At 41.3% G+C, this 24,306-nt stretch overlaps 1 protein-coding gene across 1 annotated transcript in view; it reads right to left on the bottom strand.

Annotated features, from left to right (window-relative positions):
- PHACTR1 (phosphatase and actin regulator 1) overlaps window positions 1-24,306 on the bottom strand; it is a 306,506-nt gene that overhangs the window by 125,666 nt on the left and 156,534 nt on the right. Inside the window, exon 5 of the mRNA XM_063402625.1 lies at window positions 1,176-1,340. Within this exon, the coding sequence (XP_063258695.1) occupies window positions 1,176-1,340 (165 nt within the window). The remainder of the gene's footprint in view (window positions 1-1,175; window positions 1,341-24,306) is intronic.

Below are 24,306 nucleotides of genomic sequence, written 5' to 3'. Positions count from 1 at the left end.
AAGTCAAAAAATACAATCATCACTCACAGTGATATAGCCATCTCTTCCAGTTCATTAGTTTTTGGCTGAGGAATCAGAAAACAGCCTAAACAGCACACAGCAAAGAACTCATTCAGGTACAAACCTTGAAAACTTATTCTGCATTTAAACTCATTCAAGAATTCACACTTAAACGAGTTAAATGAGATGTCTCACCCCATTATGGGCCATTTTCAGGAGTACAAGATTTGAGGTGCTACAGGTACATCCCCATAGTGCCTAAAAGATCCCACTGTGCAATACAGGGCAAAAAAGTAACTGGATTGTAACTCATGCCTCTTCTGGCACCTGAAGGAACAAGATACTCACTGCTTTCTTTCTAGTTCTAGTGAGAACAATAAGAAATCTGGAGAAACTCCATGTTTTCTCACAGATAATCCATGCTAAACACTTGCTGAATCAAATATAGTAATTATTGACCATCATGAAAGAACGAAGAAAATAAACCTTCTAAATAGATCACAAAGCTTTCACCACATGCATCAGTGCCTGGATCTGGGATTGTTGCTCAGACAAGTTTACATTATAAACCCACATTTTTTCAGTTTTCCATTTTTTTTTTAAATAAAAAGGGGTCTTGGACTAGAAGTATGAGAAAACAATGGCAAAAGGAGGGGTGTAGTAGGAACTGAGATTCGTTTTTCTCGAAAAAAACAAAGGACATATCATTCCTGCCCAATGGAATGAATAATTTCTGGTTATGCAAGTTACTCAACACTATGTCAGCTTCTTTATCCTGTATTTTTCTCACTCCTTTAGTAGCACTCACAGGAGCATAAATATGGCTAAATCAACCACTAGCATTAACTTCTCATACGGCTTTTGCCTTTATTCATAATCTGCTGAATCAATATTCAAAGATTTCTTCTGGGTTAGGCTCTAGCTCTACTGGCAGAACCTGAAAATACAGTTCTGGTGAGCTGCTGCTTTAATTTTAGTGCACCCAATATGTTGCTTTGGGTTTTTTAAAGAAAAAGTTGGCAACAAAGTTAAAGATCTTCTCTTAGAATCTGATTAATCTCTCCAAGCCAAGCTTCAAGAGTTGAAATACATATCAGCTGAGGCTGTATTACAAATTTTCAGACTTGATGAGCAAAAGGTTCCAGATTAATAAACCGACCCCACCGTAGTGTTACCTGCTGAAGTGTGCTTAAATTTTTCACTCTTCTTCTTCCTCCATTTCCATGGCTTAAAAAGTCTCCCGAGAGTGGCAAATTTGCTCCTTCTTCTGATTGGAGGCGTGTGAGTCCCAGGTACTAGAGAATCTGAGCGCATTGCAGCCAGTCTTTCCACCTCTTCAGCTGTAATTTCAGCAAGAAAAAGAGAAAAAACAAAAAAGGTGGGAAATGAAATAAATGCTTTAATATGTTAACAGAAAACCATACATGACCAAATTTTTTCATGAACACAGAGAAGAGGAACAAATGGAAAAAAATGCAGTCTTCCTTATTTTAACATTCGTTTCCTTTCTTTTAGTGAAATCATTAATCTACTGTAAAGAACAGTAGAACAACAAGATTCAACAGGAATATGGGTTATTATGTTATAAAAGTCATGACTTTTAACAAACTGTTCTACATTTCTCTAGACAGCTGGCAGTTCAACCCTCAGCCATTCCTGGGCTGTGACAGGGTGTGACAGAGACTGGGGAAGGGAAAGCTCAAAAAGAAAGGATGCAATATAATTTAAAAGAAATATTACAAGGTGGGTTTTTTTTAATTGCAGTGGAGATATTTCCTTTAATTAATATTTCTTAAGAGCAAGGACCCTGATAAATAATGATCCCTTGGTACCATCACTCTGTCCATTAAATTTGCTTGGGTTACAAAAAGGAGCTACATTAGGAACTTCCTAGTGAGCAAGAGGGTGCTGAAAGAATCATAGAATCATAGAATTGTTTGGGATGAAAAAGACCTGTAAGATCGGGTCCAAGCAGCACTGCCAAGTCCACCCCTAAACCACATCCCCACGTGCCTCATCTACACATCTTTTAAATCCTTCCAAAGATGGTGACTGCACCACTTCCCTGGCAGCCTGTTCCAATGCTTTACAACCCTTTCCATGAAGAAATTTGTCCTAATATGCAATCTAAAAGCTCCCTGGTGCCACTTAAGGCCATGTTCTCTAGTCCTACCACTTGTTACCTGGGAGAAGAAGCCGACCTCCACCTGGCTACACCCTCCTTTTAGGTAGTTCTACAGAGCAATAAGGTCCCCCCTGAACCTCCTTTTCTCCAGGCTGCCTCAGATACTCATGATATGATCTGTGCTTCAGAACTTTTACCAGCCCTTCTCCAGCACCCCAGTGTCTTTTTTGTAGTAAGGGTCCCAAGTCTAATTCCAAAATTCTGCTCACTCACTGCCCTTCAATTCTTATGCTTAGCTTTTAACATTTAAACTTTTAATTTTGGATTTTAATACGGTCCTCACTTAGGGCTGAATTCCCTTGAAGGACATAGAGGTTTTCATTGAGCTTCTGTTCTTACGATTTCAGTTATCTGCAATCTTTACTCTGTAATACATCATGATAGTCTCAATACTGAAAAAAACCCTGAAGAACTTAAATTACCCTTCCTGCCTGATGACAACAAGAGAAGTCTGGGGATGTTCACTTGACGTAGTTGTATTGCATGGTTCCCCGTCTCACATTTGCAAGGCAAAATTTATGCTGATAGTTTTGGGAAATAACCTCTCTGTCATTAGAGGCACAGAGGAAAGCCAGGACCACAAAGAAAACACCAACAGAGGGAAGGTACCAGCAACAAGAGAGGTTGTCTCTGTGCCACAGTCGCTAGGAATGCAAGAGGGTCTCCCTGCCTTGGGCTAAAATATGCAGCTCTCTCCCTAAAAAAAGCATCTGCATAGTTCAGTCAGCATGCAAGTGGGGGGTTTGTGTGTGGTTTGTTGTTGGTGGTTTTTTGGCATTTTTTTTAAGTTGTTGGTGTTTGGTTTTTTGGGTTTTTTTAAGGGATACCATTTCCCAGACTTGTTTTGTAATGTGACACTGCCACTAGCATTGATTTGAGCGGTTTGCACACACAGTCTGGATCCATAAAGACAGGATGCAGATTGTCACCTCTCCTGCTCTGAAGACAACAGCTCAGTGTTTCTATTCACCTCTAGTATTTTAAATATTAACCTCAGGCATGAGCATGGGCTCAGGAACCTCAGCAAGAACGCTGCTTTGAAGGGATGAACACGCCCACTCCGTACTGACAGAATCACCAGAGATTTTGGCTGGCAGATTCTTATGTATCTCAATGGAAATTTTTTCGAGGCTTTAAGTGAGCCAAATTTAGGTTGGTTTTCATGGGAACAGCCACAGACGTATTTCTAACACAAAGGAGGTTTCATTATCAGAACTCCAACTGAACTACTATTTGAGTCCCTCAGGTTTTGTAAAAAGGTTGGTTATTTTGTTATTGCTCTTCTGTTTGTTGGAATGTTAACAAGCAACATAATCCCTTTTCCTATAAAATATCAATGCCAGATACAGCTGCCTGTAACTTTCCAAAGAAGAAAAAGCTAGCCAGCAAGATAGAGTGAGCCCAGATATTTCAGTAGAAATGGTTAAAAACTGCTATTCTTTGGGGTAATGGAGAGAAAGACAGACATTTCTGAGAACATCTCTTTTCAATTTAAAGCAGAGGGAATAAAAGATAATCCAGCCAAAGCATTTCATTCTGTTCCAGCTCTTTGTGCCTGACTGCCTGGAGAAATACCTTCTTATACAAAGAACCCATTACAAGGCTCTGTCCTGTACACGAGCTGGGACATGCTGTATCAAGGCTGGGAATTGCCTAGTTATGCTGAATAAACCATATGGGTAAAAATAAGAGGAAATTTCCTTATACTTTCTGATTTCACTGGAACCTTCTAGGCCTCAAAACCAGCACAGGGTACAGACCACTGCACTGCAAATCCAAAGAAGGGACCACTCCTTTTCCCCTTCCTCCATTTTTGAGATGCCTCTAATTCAAGCACGTGTAGATCCCACTGTGTTCCACTGCTGTGATTGTTTAGAGACACTGCTAAAAGTAATGGGCTGGTGTTGTCTTTGGTGTCTTATTTGGGGGATACAGGAAGTGTCCCATTGAGCAAACCAGGAATGACATGCTACTGCTGCTGCTAAATTAGGCTTCCTAATTAGGCTGATAAACCTACAGCTGAAACATACTAAAATTCCTCTTGCTGCTCACCCTCTCTCCTTTTCACCATCACTGAGCCAAGATCTCTGCTACCCAAAGGTGCCTTTCTTGTCTAATTTCAGAGCTGCAACAATTTCTCTTTGCTAGCTGGTCCTAACTGGTATTGCTGAGGCCATTTCCTGGAGAACTGACACCCCTTGAAGACACACACACCTTTCACAACATACACACAACTCTGTCCCACACCAGCTGCGCTCTCACTGCCCCTGGGAAAGCTTTTCCCACTCAGGATAAATGAGTATGGATTTACAGTCAGGCAAAACTAACATCGGAGTAAAAAAGAATTTACCCAGAGGGTGGTTCACTGAAAGCCAAACACAGTGTCAAAACCATTTCCATATTTTGACTGCTCTTCCCTAAATTTCAGTATTGTCTCACACGCAAATCTGTGGCCTCAGAGTCCTGCAGTGCCTGGCATCAGTCATGAAAGTGTCCCTTCTCCTTCATGCTCTCCAAACCCACACACAGTTCCAAGCTAATGCAAGTAACAGCTCTTTTTCCTTCTCATTTGCATTTCTCAGAAGGACACGATTTTTTTTCATGAGAAATGCTCTCAAGAGCACTGCTAATTCAAAGCATAATAATCACTGGCTAGGAATAAACCACATTAGCATAAAGCCATGACAGTTTTAATACAGCAAGAATAAAAGCAGACCACGATGCAAGAAGCAAATGCCAGAATTCTGTGCTCTTCTCTGCTGCTGCATCTTTTGCTCAAGTTGGCCGGATTTCTCTGCCTTTTTGGCTCATAATAACTATTGACTGGCTGTGGGCTGCGACACCCACTGCTGACAGCAGGCTCTGTAGGCTGATTTCACACCTTTGCTGTTCCCAAAAAAGCTGGTACTGGCAGGAATGGAAAGTAACCCAGACCTTGCACTCTTTTTCTGTTTTTTTTTGTCTTCATAGAGGAAGGCAGTCCCAGCAGTCCCAGCCTGATCAGTCTGCTGAACTGGGAGAGGGAACTGCTGTGTGCATTAGTACCTGTAGTCAAACTGCTGAGATCTCATCTTGATGCTGGTGCCACAAATGTGCTGCTTACGGGTTACAGGTGCTGTTGATAACTCAGTGCTTTGGGAACTTGTTCTGATTTTTTCCAGGAACTGAGAGATCTTTCTGAGACACAAAGAAATACTGGGACCTGCACTTATGGCAAGAGGGTGATGCACTCCCCTCCCACTTTCTTCTGTCCAAGCTGTCATTCCAGAGCTAGCAATGGGGAAAATAAACCTCAGAGTTTTTCATAGGTTGTGAGACAGCTCTCAAGATTTTACTGTACTTCTTAATACTCCTGAAGTTCATACAGACTTTATATAGGCCTTAAGCAAGACTTGGGGTTTTAAAGAAAAAAACCCACCACAAACTGAAGTACTTTGCATCCAAGTAATAAAAATAAAAAATTACAAGTTTGAAATACCTTACAAAGAAAAGAAGAGGCCAGGCCATGTTAGACCCATTCTGTATGTTCTTATGATTTTCCCACATCTTTCAGTAGGATGTTGATTTCCAGAAAGTCCAGTAAGACACAACATAGGGGTCTTCTACTTTTTGCATTTGAGAAGTACAGCACATAAAACAAAGGTCCTCCCAAGACAACATAACTTGCAAAGTTTCCTGGAGAATGACAGTCAGTTTTGTCATTCCCACCATTGTCTGGGAATCACTTCATCTATTAATGTTGCTGATATGTAATACCATAATATCCAGCTTCCATTTTAGAAAAAAACCTGCTATTACTGCTTTTGGGTACAAAGAGCAATTTCATTGCTGAAAGCTGAAGCCCACCCACCCCACTGGTGGTCTTTAATATTATCTTCCTCACTGGTAATCACACCAAGTTCTTTCTCAGACCTTTTACTTCACGAAGTTAGATTTTAAGTCTTCCTAGGAAGCTCCAGTGGCTACTTTGTGCTTTCTGTTATATTCGCACAAAACTGTAGTAACAGGCTGAAAATATCTTGGCTCTAAAGATGCAATTAACTAAAAGTGTCATATTATTCAATGACAAGAACTCTATATAAATAAAACCCCCTAACGTAATACTACGCATTGCCAATCCACATCCAACCAGCCTTTATTTTGCAGATAAGTTTCCAACAAACTCCTGTTGCAAAGCTTCTTTTGAACTTGCACCCAAAATATCCTTCACTTCAGACTGCATGGACCTTATTGTAGCAGCTTTGTTCAACACAAGATGCAGACACACCATATGTCTTTTTGAAATGACAGGAAACCTCAACCTCTCATCTAATTGCTGAGCGCTTATGTCTACTCTTTACCCGAACTGGAACACTTTCAATTAAAAAACACCTTGTTTCTCTTTCAGGAAAATGGTTTATTTTCTGCCCTTCTATTATCTTATGTTCAGTTGTTTCCCTTTAATTTCCTTTGGCACCTGGAATTAGTTTCCATCAGCCTTGCCTTTACTATGTGAATTACCCATTTAAACTTTTCCTAACTTCACAAAGGTCTGTTTTCCAACGAAAGACAAGGCATGGCACGCTGCACTCTAAACGCAGTCTTGCCAAATGAGGATGATTACCTGTCTGGTGGAGAACAGCTCCCACTGGATGTATGCATTTGCAGTGGCAGTGAGTTGGCATAGTGATTTTATGAGCCATGAAGAGCCTGTCAGTAGCTTTCCTCTGCATGCTAAGCAGCAGTCACGTGTTCCAAACCCCTGCCAATTATTCCTGCTCCCCAGGTGTGCAGCACTTTGCCCTGCACCCATGAATGGAGTCTCCCATCTCTCAACGTTGCCTGTTTTAGCACAGGTACTACACCATGGTACAGCTCTGCTCTCAGCTACAATCTCTCTATCGAAGTCTATTTCTCTTGTTGGCACAGAAGTGCAGAGAATAGTTTTGGAAGTCTAATCCCTCTAGGACCCTGCTTTTGACTCATCCCCATTTTGACGTAAAACATAAATTATTCATGCTGATTGCAATCCGAAAGCCACTTTTTTAACCTCTGCAAACTACACTGCACTGAATGCACCACTCTAAACATGTCTTTATTGATATGAATTCTCTCAAAATGCCAATTATTTTCTGTATTATAAGATAGTACATAAGATTTTCACTTGCAACAAAAGCACTTTATCAGGTTATGTCACCAATAGCTATATAATCTCTTCCTATAAATTCTGCAACTATAGAAAATATGGATTTTTAGATTTCTGTTTTGTGTATCCTCTGTTGCTCTTATTACTCACCAGTTTTTCATCTTTTATGCATTTGTTTCATATAGATTCAAGGCTACATCAAATAAGCAGTACTGTGGCTCATCAGTGTCATGTACCCAGACACATGGACCCAGACACCTCAGGTCTATTCTGATATTGTGTGTGGGGATCACACACAATATCTGGAGGCTCAGCAGCTTCAAAATAGGACTCAGAGCAGTCACTATAAGTGGAACACATCCAAAAACCAAGAGAAAAAACAAGGTCAGCAAAAGCAGAAGAGTTCTCACACTGTTCTTGGAGGTACAGGTCCATAGGTACCAGGAACTGCTCCAGTAAAAAACTTAAGTTTTAAAGGAAGGCATATTTTACCCTTCCTAATTGACAAGCAGTGAGGAGATGCACAGTTTGCGCTTTTAAGAAACCAGAGGAAGTAAGATGAGGTGCAAAGACTTTTCTGTTAGAGCAAGCAGAGAACTTTTTGGGGAGAAAGAATCATGGGGCCACTTTCATCTTCTCCTTGAAAAGGCTTAAGCCCATATCTCTGATTTTCCTGGGAAACACTGCTACACTTCATACCATGATGGATGAAGGAGCACATCTATCCAGCTAAAACTGTTATTTTAAAGAATTCAAGACTACTGGGTTTGAAAGAAAGCATTAGTGATAGTTAGGGCACTGATCTGTCAGCACAAACACCCTTCTCCCAACACTATTCCTGGGCTTTACTGTGGGTTCTTTACTGCTTCACTTATGTATTGAAAGAAACTACTGTTCACAGCAGTGATTTGTTGAGAGCCTGATCCTGTCCAGTTCTGTACAAAGGAGAACAAAGAGGAGTGAAGACACCGCTTCTCACTGTCCCCTTTTTTCACTTCTGGTAGGGGATCTTCTGTTTGAGGAACGAGGGGACAGATGGGAGAGGTGTGGTGCTGTCTCCTATATCCTTTCCCCAGAAAGCAAAAGCAGGAGAGTACGGATGGGTAGATGGAGCCCTGTTAGCAGAGCATGCTGGGCATCCAGGGAGAGGGATCTATGTTTCAGCCTGTGAAGGACTGCCACAAAAAATCTCATGTTCTGGTGTAAATGTCAGCTACAAGCAGAATTTCCCATCTAGGACATTGACTCCAAGGTAATCAACACTGCCATACTAAAAGCTCATCTGGCAGAGAGCATGAGAAAAATACTACCATTCAAACCTCCTTTAAAGGTATTTTGCGAAGAAGGAGATTAAACCTCACAACACCAAAAGATTCAGAGGAGAAAGCTGAGCACAAGTCATACCCACAGAACTACTGCAATTCAAGGCTCTAACATTATGTAAAACAAATGAAATGCTATGAGGCAAAACAGTTGCAGTGAGATTTGTGATTCTCACCTTATAAGTGGGCATCAACCACTGTATCATCAACCATTGGGAACATCAGTAGCTCCTCCAATACATGTTGAGCTGGTTTTGGCTGGGATAGAGTTAATTTTTATCATACAAGCTCAGAGGGAGCTAGGTTTTAGATTTGTTATCAACACTAAGAACAGTGTTGATAACACAGGGATGCTTTTGCTGCTGCTAAGCAAGGGTTGTACAGTGTCAAGGTTTTTTCTGTCGTCACATGGTTGCAGTAGCAAGGAGGCTGGGGTTACACAGGGCTCTGGGAGGGTCACAGCAGGGATAGCCAACCTGACTGACCCAAGGGATATTCCAGTCCATACAGTGTCATGCTCAGCATATAAAGCTGGGGGAAGAAGAAGGAAGGGGGAGATGTTTGGAGTGATGGCGTTTGTCTTCCCAGGTCATTGTGATAGGGCTCCCTTTTCTGGGGATGGCTGAACACCTTTCTGTCCATGGGAAGTAGCAAAGGAATTCTTTTTTCTGCTTTGCTTGAGCACGCAGCTTCTGCTTTACCTATTTAGCTGCCTTGATTTCAAATCCCAAGTTTTCTCACTCTTTCTCTTCTCATCCTGCTGGGGGAGAGTGAGCAAGTGACTGTCTGGGGCTTAGCTGCTGACTGGGGTGAAACCATGACACATGTGGACAGGACTGGGCACCATGCCTCAGGAGTCCTGGATGGATCCCTGCAGGCACTTGGCTTGTTAACCAATCTGATTTGTCTTTCAGTCATACTCAAAAGTATCAACTAGAGTCAAGTTTCATCCATCACAGCTCAAGTTCTTCCTGAAAGCCAAAGCTAAGAACAACAGAGAACCCATTTCCCTTCCAGCAAATCTTTAACTTACTCAACAAGAGAAAACAGAATTGAAGTCCAGGTACCTTCAACTCCTAAATATATCTTGATGAAGAAACAACACATGTTTTCCTCTGCTTGTTTCAGCTTGCTAGTTACTGAAACTATTTTCTTGAAGGAGCTGGTAATGATTACATTTTCATAGTTGGATTTCTCTCTTAAACCACCCTGAATTACAAATTCTACTCAGCTGCAAAACACAAAGCAATCCAAGAAAAGGATTGAGTCCATGAAAGCCCATGGGTTTGTTGCTCACATTTTGCCAGGCTTCTCCAAGTGGGTGACAATTTTCCTAATTGCCATGTGAACAGAGGAAGACATAGCAGAGCACCTTGGCTCTACCAGTCCTCGCTGGGAATCAAGGAAGTTCTCCGCCCTTCTAAAAATAAATCACTAGTGCAAAAGATTAGCTGTTTATTTTGAGAAATCCCCGAAAAAAAAAAATTGAATACTTCCAAACTTCTTAGGGGATTTCTGATGGACTAAACAATTTCTGATCTTTTTCTTTTGACATTCTTGGAAGAAGGAACAGCCAATATTTTAACTTTATTTTACTAAAAATGTGTGCTTTAGAAGGCATATCTATATTTTTTAGAAACCTGAGAGAGGTGTGTCCTCTTATTAAAAGTAATCCTATTCAGAAAATGGCATTGCAAACATTAAATATCCTAAATACAATGGTAGCACCCCACCACTATCATCATAAAGATAAAAAAAATTGAGGTTTTAATTATTGTAATGGCTGGGAGACGAGGAAAACAGCACGTCATGTAAGAGCTAGAAAGTTCAAACCATTCCCTTGTAAACTCTGTATTCCTCCCCTCAGGAAAATGAAACTCTGTTTCTGTTCTTTAAAGAAGTTAATTGGAATTTGGCCAAGAGGAAAGGAGTAATTATACCAAATGGCACATTGATAATGAGCCTAAATATGAATTTAAAAACCTCCCTCAGTAACAGCCTAGCAGAAAAAATATGTTTCACTGGACTCTGAAAGGAGACAATCTGTATCCGTGTTCAGGAATTTACAAGAAGTACTATATATTTTTGCTTTGAGTAACTATGTGTAGCAGTACCTATGGTCTTTGCTGATTGTCATTACAATGAGAATTTTTTTGTTTATTCAAATGATAGTTAGTTTAGACTCTCAGCTGTGGTGAAATATCTGTTTAGGCCCTTACAGTAGAGGCTTACAGTAGAATATATACTCAAGGGGGACAAAAACATCCACGATTCCTTTAAGATCATGAATAAAGCATGGTAAGTAGCTGGCTAAAACATACTGAATCCTTCTGTGAGTTTTTCTAGCTATGATTTCACTTTTTTCCAACATCTTTTTTAGCATTAAGTTCTAGGATGTCTCATGGTTGCTGAGCTCTGCAGAATATTGCTCTTGCTCAATAGATTTATAGGAAAATCTCTGGTTTCTAAAACCCTGCTGCTGCCCTGAAAAAAAAAAAGATGGTGGCCATCAGGTAATCAAATTGGTATATCTACCTAAGGAATGTTACAGTCAAAGGAAGGACCTATGCACGTAGCTTCAAGCTCATGAATTATTCCAAGTCCAGCAATCAGAAATAGCTCAAAAAATGACAATGGGTTTAGATCAGCGCTAAAGAAAAAAAAATACTACAAGGGAACCAAGAAATCACGATCACAGAAAAAGCCCTGAAATAATTCCAGATGCTTTATGCTCTGAAGTAATGCTAGCAGAAAGAAATGAATGAAATCCTGATTATAGAACAGTAAATGACAAAGGTCACAAGGAGTCAAATGACCTTAGCCAAACCATCTAGTGACTGGCCAAAGCTGCTAAAGGGTCAGTCCAGAATGCTAAAATTTACCTTAAAGGAATTGGCAGAGAAGATATTAGGACATGGTGTGTGACTGAGTGTTTTCCACTGTATGGGAATGATGGGAATGCTACCTTTCTGTGGTGTTTGAGAGGGGAACCAGTGGCATGTTGTGAGCTGCAAATGCAAGCAGAGCATTCAGCAGCGCACTGGGATGTGCCTATAGAGTCACTTGGCAGTGAAATTGGCAGCAAAGTTCATTTTCAACATCATGGAGGTAACTGTGATAGCCATCTGCACTATGTTTCATTTCAGTCCAGAAGAAGGATAAAATTCAACCAAACCCTGACATTTCTTATCATTAAAACAAAGGGATCTCTTTTCACCCCTTCCCTGCTGGTACTGGACAAAGCAATAAATTGATGAAATCTGTTTTGCCTACATGCTTAAAGTTTCCTTTCAAAATCGTCAAGATTCTGCTACCCGGCAGATGATGAAAAATCCCACAAAAACCACCAAACCAAAACAACAAACCACAATAAGTACAACATAAGCCTTTCTGAGCATTTCTTGGCAATAAATATATTCTTTCTATATAACCTATGGGGAATAGGCTCTCAGTTTTAAGTACTGTTCTCTTTTAGGAGAAGCACCTACATGACATCCTACAAGTATCACAAATCCTCTTCTGTCAAATGTCATATGCTCTTCCAACTGAGCTGGAGTATTTGCCCCACAAACCTAATGTTCAAAAATCTCTTTAGTTAAACAGCATTTTTGTTTGAATTCACAAGAAGAGACTGTCTTGTACCATGACATCTGGCTGAATACATCAGGTTTTAGAAGGCTTTTGGTGGTGTTCAGATTGAAAAATTTCCCGTGCTTTTAGTTTAAAAGGGAGGAAACAAGAAGTAAAACAGGCATGTGACTGCAGGTACTAACACACAAACATATCAAAATGGAACCTGGTCTATATGCAATAATAAGGCAAAAATCTGAACTAAATTAATAATAGCAAGTGAAGAACACCGTTTGCTTGGTAAGCACAGGGAACAGGTGCACTAGCTCAGAGCTGCTGAATTCTACAAGTAATGTCCATCTTTAAATAGGTTTGTATTTTTATAAATTTATTTATCTCACTGGGCTCAATGGCTAAAGAAAACTGACAAAATGAAAAACAAATGAAAACAATCCCAAAGAAAATATTACCAAAAAGTGTCCTTCTTGAGCCTCTATGCTATACCAGCAAATGCATTAATGAACTGATGCCTGTCTTGCTGTTTAGTGAACTGGCTGTTCTGCCAACTTGAGATGAATAAGAGAAAGAAGCATCAGTTCACTGAAACTACACCATCATCTCCCTATTTTCTTTTAGGCTCATGGATTTCTATGCTCAGCATGAGCACATTGAGTTCACAAGGAAAATGCATTTGACTCAGATGACTAAAACACATAGAAAACCAAATGCACATTAGTAACTAGAGTCAAATAATGCAGAGAAAATGCTGTCCTTATATAAATGAGACATACAAGAAAGAAGGAAGGAAACACCTCCTAAGTTCTAGCTTGCTAATGCATGTGACTTAGGGGGTGGACTTTGAAGGAGAGGAAGCTACCCAGCTGAGCCTCATGAGTCCCTCCTTTACCATTTAGGTATCATGCCTAATTCTCTTCAGTGGCTGCTAGTGGAGCCCAAGTTTGGCAGCTACAGAGAGCAGAGTCAGAAACTGCTCTTCACTATTCAGATGCTGGAGCAGGCAGCACATTCTGTCTTAATCTTCCAGCAGATTGCTGGAACACAACTTCTCACCCTCGTGACTATAAACCCGCAGACAATTATTTTGGGGCTGTGAATATTAATGAAAGCTTTACTAATTTCACTCTTCTATTTCTCAACAGGGTGCAATTCAGATTGAAACAGGAGAAGTTCCACACAAGTCTCTGCACCTGGCTTTCCCTTGGGGGTGAACTCAAATTTCAAAACTATTCATCCAATAAAAGCAGTGTGCTAGCATAAGGAAAGCATCCTGTTTTGCTGGTGTATGGGAGGAGGGGGATGAGGTCTTTCAAATTCTAGTTTAACTTCTGGTTCAAATAGCATCCACTATCCATCCATCCATCCATCCATCCGTCCGTTCGTCCGTCTATCCACCCACATGTCTGTGCACCTGCACTGCTGACTGTTCAGTCTGTGCATCTGAATTTTTATCAGTGTTGACATTTTAAGCAGCTTGGAAAGTAAAACGGGAAAGATAAGATTCTATAAAGCACTACAGCAGCATGACACACATACCATTTATACATGTTCAATTTCAGGTGATACAGAAGAAATAACATTTCTATTTATTTTATTTACTTATTTACTTTATCAAAAGCAAGGCTGATAGAGTCTCCATGTTAAAAATAACATTGGAGCTGCATGCATACACATTCAGATAGTGCCAGAATATTGGTAATACTAATTGTGTTGCAGCTGAACATCCCTTAGCCTACAACTGAAGACAAAAAATAGTTATCAAAATTTCTAACAAAACTTAGACTCTTGTTTCTTGCCATGACTTGATAGTCTCATTATTTCCATCATTACATTCTGTGCTTCCAGAAGATTTAAAATACCAGTAGTCTGTAGGGTTTTTTTTTCAAACAGATAACCAACTTCTCTTAGGAGGCAAGGTGAAATAAAAATCATTTCTGCTACCTAAATCTCCCAAGATAAATTAAACAATTGGATCCATTTTCATTTTATTCCCTGCAGTTCTATTGCACAAAGCCATTAGACTAATGGCCTGAAAGATGTCATGCAAAAGATGACAAAGAGCAAGATCCTTCTCCTAAGTAGTGATAGGGGAGGGTGTCTACTGAACTGCAGCACTAAACCTGTCATTCCAGCCTTGGGCTGCACAGCTGAGGGCAGGAGGAAGGAAAGGGAAGATTTGAAGTACAGCTTACATCTTTTTCGAAATGACCCAATCAATATATACGCTGGGCTCTCCCTGCACAAGAGCCTGTACATCCTAAATTGCAACTCCTGGGATTCAGAGATTCAGTAAGTCATGGAGACTCAACACTTCTGGTTAGGGGCAAAGAAATAGGCACAGTAATAGCAAATCAAGTTACATAAGCCAAGGGCTTGGAGCCTGCAGGTCTCTTGCCCCAGTTTATGTCCCGACTAGAACACTATAAACCATAAATGTGCATAAACCTCCCCTCCTCCTCTCTTTGGACATTTTGGACACAATTTTATTTTTGGGGAAGGAGGTCAGGTGGGCATTGGGGAAGGCTGGGAAGATGTTTGTCTTTTATTCCTGAGTCATATCTTCAGACCTTAAAAATTTTCACTGTCTATGCAAAGGAAATATGCAGAGGCTGTCAGTCAGGTCTGGCCATCTCTCATTTGTGGTTTCTCTCAATTGGGATGCAGAGCTTCCTTTCAGGGAGGAACACTGCTTGTCCATGAGAGCTCTTTCAACAGCACAGCTTAATGTTGGCTGATGGGCACTGTGATTTTGGGCATGTTTCAGGGATGGTAGCCTGCGCATTACCAAGGCAGAATGCCATGTCTAGTGGTTCCAAAGAAGCTGCAGCAGGTGATTTTATAGTGGCCGATTTCATCTTTGATTTAAATTATACCATGTGCTCATTGTTTCTCAGAGCAACAGAAATAACTCATCTTTTGAATCGAAGAGTCTCATCCAAAGGCAAAGGCTCTGCTAGATTTTCCTCATCTTCAGTAAGCTCGAACCAAAGCCAGAAAAGTCAGTGAGAGATGACAGTGATATGATCAAACATTATCTTATTCCTCTCTAACCAATCCTTTCTGAGACAAGGAGACTAAAAGCAACAGACCAGTGAAAATTCATGTCACTTCACAAGAGCAAAAAAACAGCAAGAGGACAGTTTTCCAGCTCATAGGGATGGCGAGAACATCATTATTTTCTGAGAAGCGTAAAAATCAAAGTCACAAAGGAAAAACAGGCCCTCCAAGTGCATCCCAACCTCACCCCCTTTGGAGCTTTGCTGCACTCATTTAGATAATGGCAAACATCACAGTACCATCCAGTTTCTAAGAAAGCCACTGAAACACACAGACAAAGCTGTCTTAACCACTGGACACTCTGGTGCTGCCCTTCAGTTATACCAGTCCCCTGATGCTGCGGTTTGGCTAATGGATTTGGGACGGTGCGTGAGACCTGGCGTGATCCATTAACGAGACTACAAATATATCCAATTAATCTTAGACATCCTGGCAGACTGTTAGCAAGATGGTCCTGCAGATACTTATGCTGTCCACTTCAAATTAGGTTCTGGCTAATTGTGGACTGAGTAAGGTGTCAACAACAGGAAGGCAAATTTGGTATTGTCTGATTACAAACAAGAAGATCTTAGAGGATACAAAGGAATAGCTATGCATTTAATGCATTTAGTACCAGTCACTGAAATAGATCAAGAAACAAAATATTACAATACAAAGTTTGATGTAGAAAGCCTACCACCTCTGCTGAGGGAGCAGAAATGAATGAAAATATCATAAATACAACAGTATACTCAAAGGATAGGTTTTACTCATCAGTCAAGGAGCCCATAAATTAACTCTGCTGTTTTAATGATATAAAGAAAAGCCAAAAAAAAAAAAAAAAAAAAAAAAAAAAGAAGAAAGGAAGGGACATCACATGGCAGAATACTGAGTCTTCTGATCTATTTCCTACATAACCAGTATTTCTCTGCAGTTTAGCTTTGGCAGGCAGTGACAGAATTAATGAATAAAATTCCAATAATGGTTGTAAAGTGAAGTACCTCCCTCTATCTGATTTTCTTCCAAAGAATTGCAAGTTTCAAAAAACTAAGAACCCAAATGAGCAAATCACCCTCTAAGAGAAACACCTCTAAGCAAGTAAGAGAAGAAGAAAAGACAAAACACAAAAATGGAATCCAGCTGCCACCTGGGCAGGGACCAAAGAACAGAATAGGACATAGGGGTGGTGGATGTAAAAAAAAGGCACAGGAAGTCAAACTTATTCAGCCAGGTTGACACAAGGTGTTTTGAAGAGCTCTGGTAATAAAAGCATGCAACAAGAACATGCCCCTCCATGATCTATGCCACTATCTACATCTTGCCCCTTTTCTACAAATTGCCTCCATACTTTACACATGGAAAATCTGTGGCCTTTTATGGTTTATCAAGTAGTTCTGTATTGTATTTCTGATGTATGTAACTTGATGCACAAGAACCAAAACCAGGCATATGAATCAAGATGGCAACAAATACTCAGAGCATATAATTACTGTTAAATACAGGAAAACCACTATATTGCTTTCATCATACTTGATGGCATTTTAACTGCTTTTTGGAAATACCCACAAGGAAATGATTTTTTTATGGTGTGTTTGGTGTTGCCCCAATCTTTGCATTTAAGAAGCTTACATAGACCAAGATTTTAAACTTGGTTCTCAGACAGAAAGCAGGATGGTAAAATGCTATCAAAAAAGATGACAACTTACAGCATCAGAAAGGGGAGAAAACAATAAAAGGAGACAGAAACAGACAAGCTGTCTGCTCTCTAAAGACCCGAAGAATTGAGGTGTCCTCTTATCTGTGCCATTATGTCAGCTATGTGTAATAAAAATGAGGGGGTGCTGAGCCATCGTGAGCATCTTTGTTGGTTTTATTCCTAAAACTTGTCAAATCAACGACACAGATATACAGAATTCCCAGAAAAGGTGGCAAACATTTCTTCCATAAGGACACAGGAGTTTTCACTGGAAAACAAAGAACTTAGTCATCTGCTTGCATAAGCTTGACCCAATCTTCTGTACACTTTTTCTCCTCGTACTATCTAATTTACCAAAGTGAAGAACTTGCTTACTACCTGTATTTTTCCTACAGTTTCTGTTAATAATGTAAATTATATTGCAGTTTTGGACAAGACATCTTCCAGGGCACTTCAAAGTAAACCTGGAGCTCTGCTGGGTGACAGCTCACGCAAACTTGGCCGTGAATTTCCTACTGCCAGCACAGTGTCACCTGGACACAACTGGCTTATTTTGTGGCCAGCAGCTTTTGATACAGGCAGTTTAACAGGATATGAGTTAGTCACTACTGAGATGCATGTGAGTAGTTAATGACCTACTCCAGGCTTTGTGATATTTCTTCAGGTTTACTTTGAGACATAAATGTCCCTTCCTATCTTGCCCCATCCCTTTTCTTCAGCTGCAGGCTAGCAAACTGAAAGAATTTCCAGTGTTTAAGGAAAGTCTCACATATCATGGGCCAGCCACTCGCATTTGCTAGTCTTGGCAAATGTGTAAGCCAGGGGTATGCCCTCTTACAGCCTAAACTGACCTTTTTGTTCCTCTTCTCTTCCTCCCCACTCTCCTCCCTGACTCCAGGCTGTGCCCATCCACAGCAGCACTAACAGATCCCTGTTAGTCTCTGATCTCTGGTCAAACCTACAGGTAACTGATGAGGTTTTTTAGTGCCCAGTGTGCAAGAAAAAGTAACCGGAGCAGAGCACTGGGACTTTGCCCCCTCTAATCCTTGGTAAAGGGAAGGTAAAGGATCATGTCCTGGCTGCCTTGGGATTTTGCCGTCTGGAAGTTATCATGAGTAGGCATCACACCTTCCTCCTAGAAGGCACATTTATTCTTAGCTTACAAAACACCAAGAGCTTCCAGAGCAGAAAGTGGTGCTGGTAGAAGCAAAGTGGACCACACAGCTCACCAGCAACGTGTTGTGATGTGGAACTTCTTTGCTTGATCTCATCAGCTTTCTCTAGCATAGTACCATATTCACCCAAATCAAATACTACAGAGTTCAACTGACAAAAATAAAGCAATCTGGTTCTATGATGTGTTCTACAAAGGAGACATATTTCACTATGCAATGAAAGCCTGTGCCTTTCCCCCATTTACCTCTTTCTTTAGGGTAACTATCCCTCAGGGACTAAAGACACACATTGCACAATTGTATCAGTTGTTCCAACCTCAAACATGTTTTTCAGCTTCCCACGCTTCACAACAGGACCAGATACACTTTTTTTTACCTACTTTTCTGTTCTATGTAATCTAATTTTTTTCACTCCAAAATATTTTACTATTTTTGACAGGTACCACTGTAAAAGACTGCAATGCCTCATAGCAACATACTGGGCTCACCCTGCAGATGGTAATGGAAGAGCACTAAGTGTCTGAAATAATGTGAGAATTAGTGAAGTAAAACTTATTCTTATACACAGATCTTGCAGGGCTTACAGTTTGTCTAGAAGATAACTATTTAATTTAGTAATTACTTTTGTGGGAAGCAATACAGTCATCTCAGAGACAATCTCTCAAGTGATGCTAAAGTAAATGTTCTCAAAGTTCCTTGCTAAAAGAAGTAAGTCTTCAGTTCCAGGTGGGAATCACTCACAGACATACATGCACAAGCCCCCATACACAATCCTCCCCTTTTCTATTTGGAAAAGATATTTATCTGGAAGCTCTAGAAGATGGGCAGCGGCAGAAAAACAAGTGTCGGAATTCCTACAGCAACAGTATCTCAGTGCATGCTGATTTTCATGCATATGTAAGATCTTAGAATAATTTCTGCTTAAATAGCAAAACCATGAAGGAGCACATAATAAATAGACTGAATATCAGCTATGAATGAAACCTTTTGGGTATGTTCATTCTTTATTATTTGTACTTCCACTACACTTGAACCTAAAGACCTAAAAACCTTGAGCCCCACAGTCCTTGGCACTATGAATGCAAATGGCAAGAGACAGTCCTTCCCTCCCCTTCTCCACAAAAGGACTCATAATCTATTTACAGACCAGCAGGCATGTGGAAGGAAATCCCACTAGCTCCATTTTACAGACAAGGAGCTTGGGTACAGAGTGATACATGATGAAGATGCCTGAAGTTGCCCAGAGATACTCCGCAGAGAACCTTTGAGTTGAGAACCCCCATTTGTCAGTGATAAAAAACCACTTTGCTCTGTGAATTCCTTCTCTTCCAATACACTCTTAAGTAAACTGCTTTCCACTTAAGTTTTCTTGTCAGATCCTCAGCATAAAAATTGATCATATACGACTTAAATTCTTCCACTCACTTCTGTTAGGTCATCTCTGGGTGTCTTTGAAGTCTCTACGGTTCTTTCCAGCCACACTGAAGTAGAGATGTCTCTAAAGCATGTTCCAGAGCCAGGCTCAGAACTCAGTAGAATACAGATTTGCAGTGAGTTTTCAGTATAAAATAAATAAAAACCAGTCAAGCCTCTTCCTTTACTTGTTTCTCTACTATTGTTCATCAGTCATGTCATCTGCCATGACCCAGCACTATCACAGCCCTCACAGAGACCACCAAATTCAGCACATTGAGAAATGCTCTGTACATACTACGAGATGTTTAGGATTGCAGTGCACCTTGATCTCCTGTAGTTCTAGCTCCTTCTGCTCTACTGGATTATCAGACACTTCTCCATATTTACCTTCAGAAAGCATTTTCGCTCCTCTTCATGATTCTGGAACAACTTGTGTTGTCTCAATTCTTCTATGTTTTCTTCTGGGACTTTTGCAACTCTTCACCATTTTGCTTCTCCCAACACCTCCCTCAGAGCCCTCAGCTTTCAAAGCTCAGCCCTGATTGCTCCTGTATTCCTGGAGGTGACTCATATCTCTTCACTTGACCTCTCCCTCTCTGATTGCCTCTCTGACATCCTGTCCTGAATATCTCATTCTTCACTCATGTACAGTTTCACCGCTTCATTTTCAACACCATTTCTGTTATTCTATCACCTAACCTTTCAGTATTGGTGCTTTTATCCATTTTTCTCATTGTTTTCCATTTTCCAATTAAATTAGCATTAAATATATCCATTCTTTTCAGTCCAATGGTTAAAGCATCTCCCATGTCCATCTTATTACTGTAGCCTCCTGCTTCTCTTTGACCTCCTCACTTCTTAGTTTTTACCTCATCAAAATGATGCATTCACACCAGCTCCTTTTAGCCCTACTTCAGTAAGCCCATCTATATTGCTGAATTCCTTCACTGACCTCTCCAAATGATATGACCTCCCTTCCAAGATATCATAAGACTCAGTACCTGCTTCCATCTTTTCCTTCAGTTTCATGGATATTTTGTATTCTCCTAGTCACGACTTTTAATAGATTAGCTGGTGGTGTTTGAAGGATTTCCCTCAGTGTCAGCATAAATTTTCCTTCTCCTGGAGTAGTAGAACAATGAAGATGTAGAGTAAGATAATGACTAGAATCCAGGACTCATAACTGGATTTGGAAGATATTTCAGCATTAAATCAATGTATCACTGATCTGCATATGCCATAGGGACTGAGCCCTAGTCTTTGTACATGGTTCCAACAAAACAATAATTTCTCAGGTCACAGATCCACACAGGACATTTGGGTACACTAGAGTAGCTACAGACCTGCAAGACCATATATAAACTATACATCATTTGAATAGGAGGATGGGGGCGCTCACATGGCAAAGTGCTGTGCATTTCCCTTATAAAAAGTAGTAAATCCCCTTTCTAAGTACTCTTTAGGCTGTGCAACTGTGAGGATGCACGGACATCTTGAGATCTCAATCTCTGTATCTGAGCTGGTCACAGATCTTTACCTGATCTGTCTGATATGATCATCATGCAATTTCAGTTCATTATATCATCCTTTCCCTCCTAACACCAAAAGGTCTAGAGCTGGTATTCACCAGGAAAAAAACCACCCTGGTATTTTTCAATGCTGAAAAACATGTCAGAGTTAAATCAGTGAGTGTCCCCAGGCAGCATAGCTGGGACTACAGTTTCTTTACTTTCTGAAAGAAATTCAAAGCTGTGCATGCTGGTGGGAAAGAAAAGATAAAGGCTGTACAGGTATTGATTACTTTTTAAATTACGATTTTAAAAGTCACTGGTAAGAGGCAGAATGAAATCCTACCCCACAAAAAGAGGGGGCAAAACCAGAACAATGACATGCTCTGGAAGCCTACTGGCTGGGAGCCTCTCTGCTCTGTTCTTTGCCTCTCTAGGGTTACTAGATTATCTCCTGCCAAGAGGCATACCCTGCCCCCAGAGTATCTAATGGTTTGAAGCTAAATAACTAAATATAGAAAAGGAAGCAAATCCCTAAAACACAAACCTATTAGTCTTCTAAGAGGTACAGGTAACTGGAGTTATACGTTCACATGCATCCATGTGTACACTGTGCCTTAAAAGGGAGGAAAACATATTCTTCTCTTACTATGCTAAGATTTCAAGTACAAGGTTCCAAAAAAAACCTCAGCAAAAGATGTTGATGCATTTTAGGTCAATTCAATCATCTAGGAAAGTATACTTTTATAAATGGCTTCACTTGCTTTTAAGGATAAATAAACTACACTAATACTGTAAATTAACTACTACTGCTGGACATAGCCCTTCCTTTAATATCTGCAGGGTTTGCTGTCAGTAGCAGCACATAACAGGAAAGGAAACACTCAACAATTTACATAGCATTTACCAGATTCTTCCCTCAGCTGTCGTGGCTTAAGCAGAAAGAGTGCTTAACCCACTGTGAGTTTCCAGGCTTCTCAGGCTATATTCTCCGTTTTCATCAAAAGCAATTCTGCTCAGCTTTAGCTGCTTTTTAATCAAAGAAACTATAATCACACGAGCAGGATACTAATTCTGAAGAGACATTAGCAAAACCACAGTTACTTTGTTAAACTGCAGACCTCTGGTTGACAAAGAACCACGAGATCACAAATAATATTTTATTCTTTTGCATAGAGCAAATGAAAGCAGAGTTGGTTAATTAAAATATTATTATTAATAATAGTAAAAATACTAATCTTAATGACAAAAGCTGAAAAATGAAGTGCCAACAACTACTAAGAACCTGAGCTCAGCAAACGATAACAATTTCAAATTCATATTTATCATCAAAAAAAGTCTTTCCTTGACCTTCAGAAAATGAGATCTGTATACCACATCAGTTAATAGGGACCTAAGTTGAGTTCCTTCAGTCCTAAGGAACACGCAAATCCAGACAGCAAAGCAAAGTAATACAACATTGAACAAGAATGTGTGGTAACATCTGTGAGGCTATTTTTTGTCTGAACGCTTGTATGCTGCTCCTAGGTCTCAGCTTCTCCTAATTGCTGACTTTGGCAAAATCCAAAGAATTTGTCATTGTTGCCTTCAAATATTTCCATTCTTAGAAACATAAAAAGCATATACTTACCTGTAGGAACACCTGAGATTGATTACACCGTCACTCTCTGAATACCCTCTAGAGGTTTTGCTCAGTCCCAAAAAGAGAGGGGGAAGGGATGAGAACAGTTGTCTGAAGAGCACTATATTAATTCCAGTAAAAATACAATCTCCCCCATGCATTTGACAGCACGATGAAAATCACACTAGTGGTATTCCTGATAAACCAGAGCTTCCAGATACTCAGTTGAGTCAAGCAAACTCTATTGCAGCACAAGAAAAAAGTTGATTATCAAGGCAAAAAAACCCTGATCTAAAATTCTTAGGAATGGGAACAAAACGCAATCAATATAAACAGCAATTTCTATAGCAACTGGGGAGAAAAGGGAACGGAAAAAAAAGAGAAGAGTTAACTGTTAGCACTGCCTTAACTGTTAGCACAAAGCTTCTGTGGCAAATGAAGGGACCTGTCCCTTTTGGCATCTCCCTGATCGACAGGCTGAATCAATGCCCAGCGCATTCCTCCCGCGCCTGCTTTCCTCTTTCCCTGGGACGTGTGGAGGAGCAAGCCGAGCATCCCGGGTTCCGACGGGAGCGCACACATGTCCGCGCACCCCCGGCAAGCACACGCGCGCCCCTGCCTCGCTCCTACACCCACAGCGCTCAGCACTCACCGTCACGGGCTTCCTCCCCGCGACTGCAGTTGCTGCAAATGTGTTTGATCTCCTTGCCTATGTGATACTGTATCACAAACGAGACATTGTTGTTGGTGGTGCTGGTGGGCTCCTTCAGTGGCTTCATCCTCACTAGATAGAAAGCCTTCTTTTTAGGTTTCTCTCCACTCATGACTGAAACCGAGCCCTGCCTGCAGCCAGCAGAAGGAAAAGCCAGCATCCCAGGCTGCCTGGCGTGCGTGCAATCCGCCATCCGCTCCCGCTCGCCTCGGTGTTTAGCTGCCACACACAACAGGGATGAAGGGGAGGGCTGGGGGAGAGGGGGAGGCGGGAGGCAGAGCAGGCAGAAGCGCTGCCTGAGCCTTGCTGCCTGCCCTCCGCGACCCCGCTCCTTAACCCATCCCCCGGGCTGGGCTGGAGGATGCTCAGCGTGTCCCCGCTCCGAGCCTCTCCCTTAGCCGCGGGAGCCGGACACATTTGGCGGCACGGCGGAGCCTGGCACACCTTTGGCTACCTTGCCGCCTGCGAACACCCAGCAGACACAGCCTCCCTTGGCTTCCCGCTCCCGCTGCATCCCCTTCTCCCACGCCTCCCCCGTGCCCGCAGGCCCCCGAGCGCCCCGGCCCTGCGGGGAGGCGGGCACAGCCCGGCTCCGCCGGCGCCGCCGTCCTCCGGCCTGGGGAACACGGCAACAGGGCCGGCAGCGCAGCCCGTCCCACGGAATTAATGATGTACACACAAAGAACTGTCCGGCAGCGGGCTGCAAACCCTCCTCCCCGGCTCTCCATCGTCGGCTGCGGCTCAAGGGGGCACAGGGGCACTCCGCTTCAGCTGCCCCAGCAAAACCAAACCCCACCCGTTTTTAATTTTCGATTTTTTTTCCCCTTTGCTCCTTATAAAAGCCAGATAAGGTGCTTGGTCCGGCTCGTGCAGGGCTTAAGAGGGCAGCCGTGGACAATGGCTGGCACCGCCTGGTGACTTC

Source organism: Prinia subflava, chromosome 1 (assembly GCF_021018805.1).
Source record: "Prinia subflava isolate CZ2003 ecotype Zambia chromosome 1, Cam_Psub_1.2, whole genome shotgun sequence".
Taxonomy (NCBI): domain Eukaryota; kingdom Metazoa; phylum Chordata; class Aves; order Passeriformes; family Cisticolidae; genus Prinia; species Prinia subflava.
This window is presented reverse-complemented; position numbering and strand designations above follow the sequence as displayed.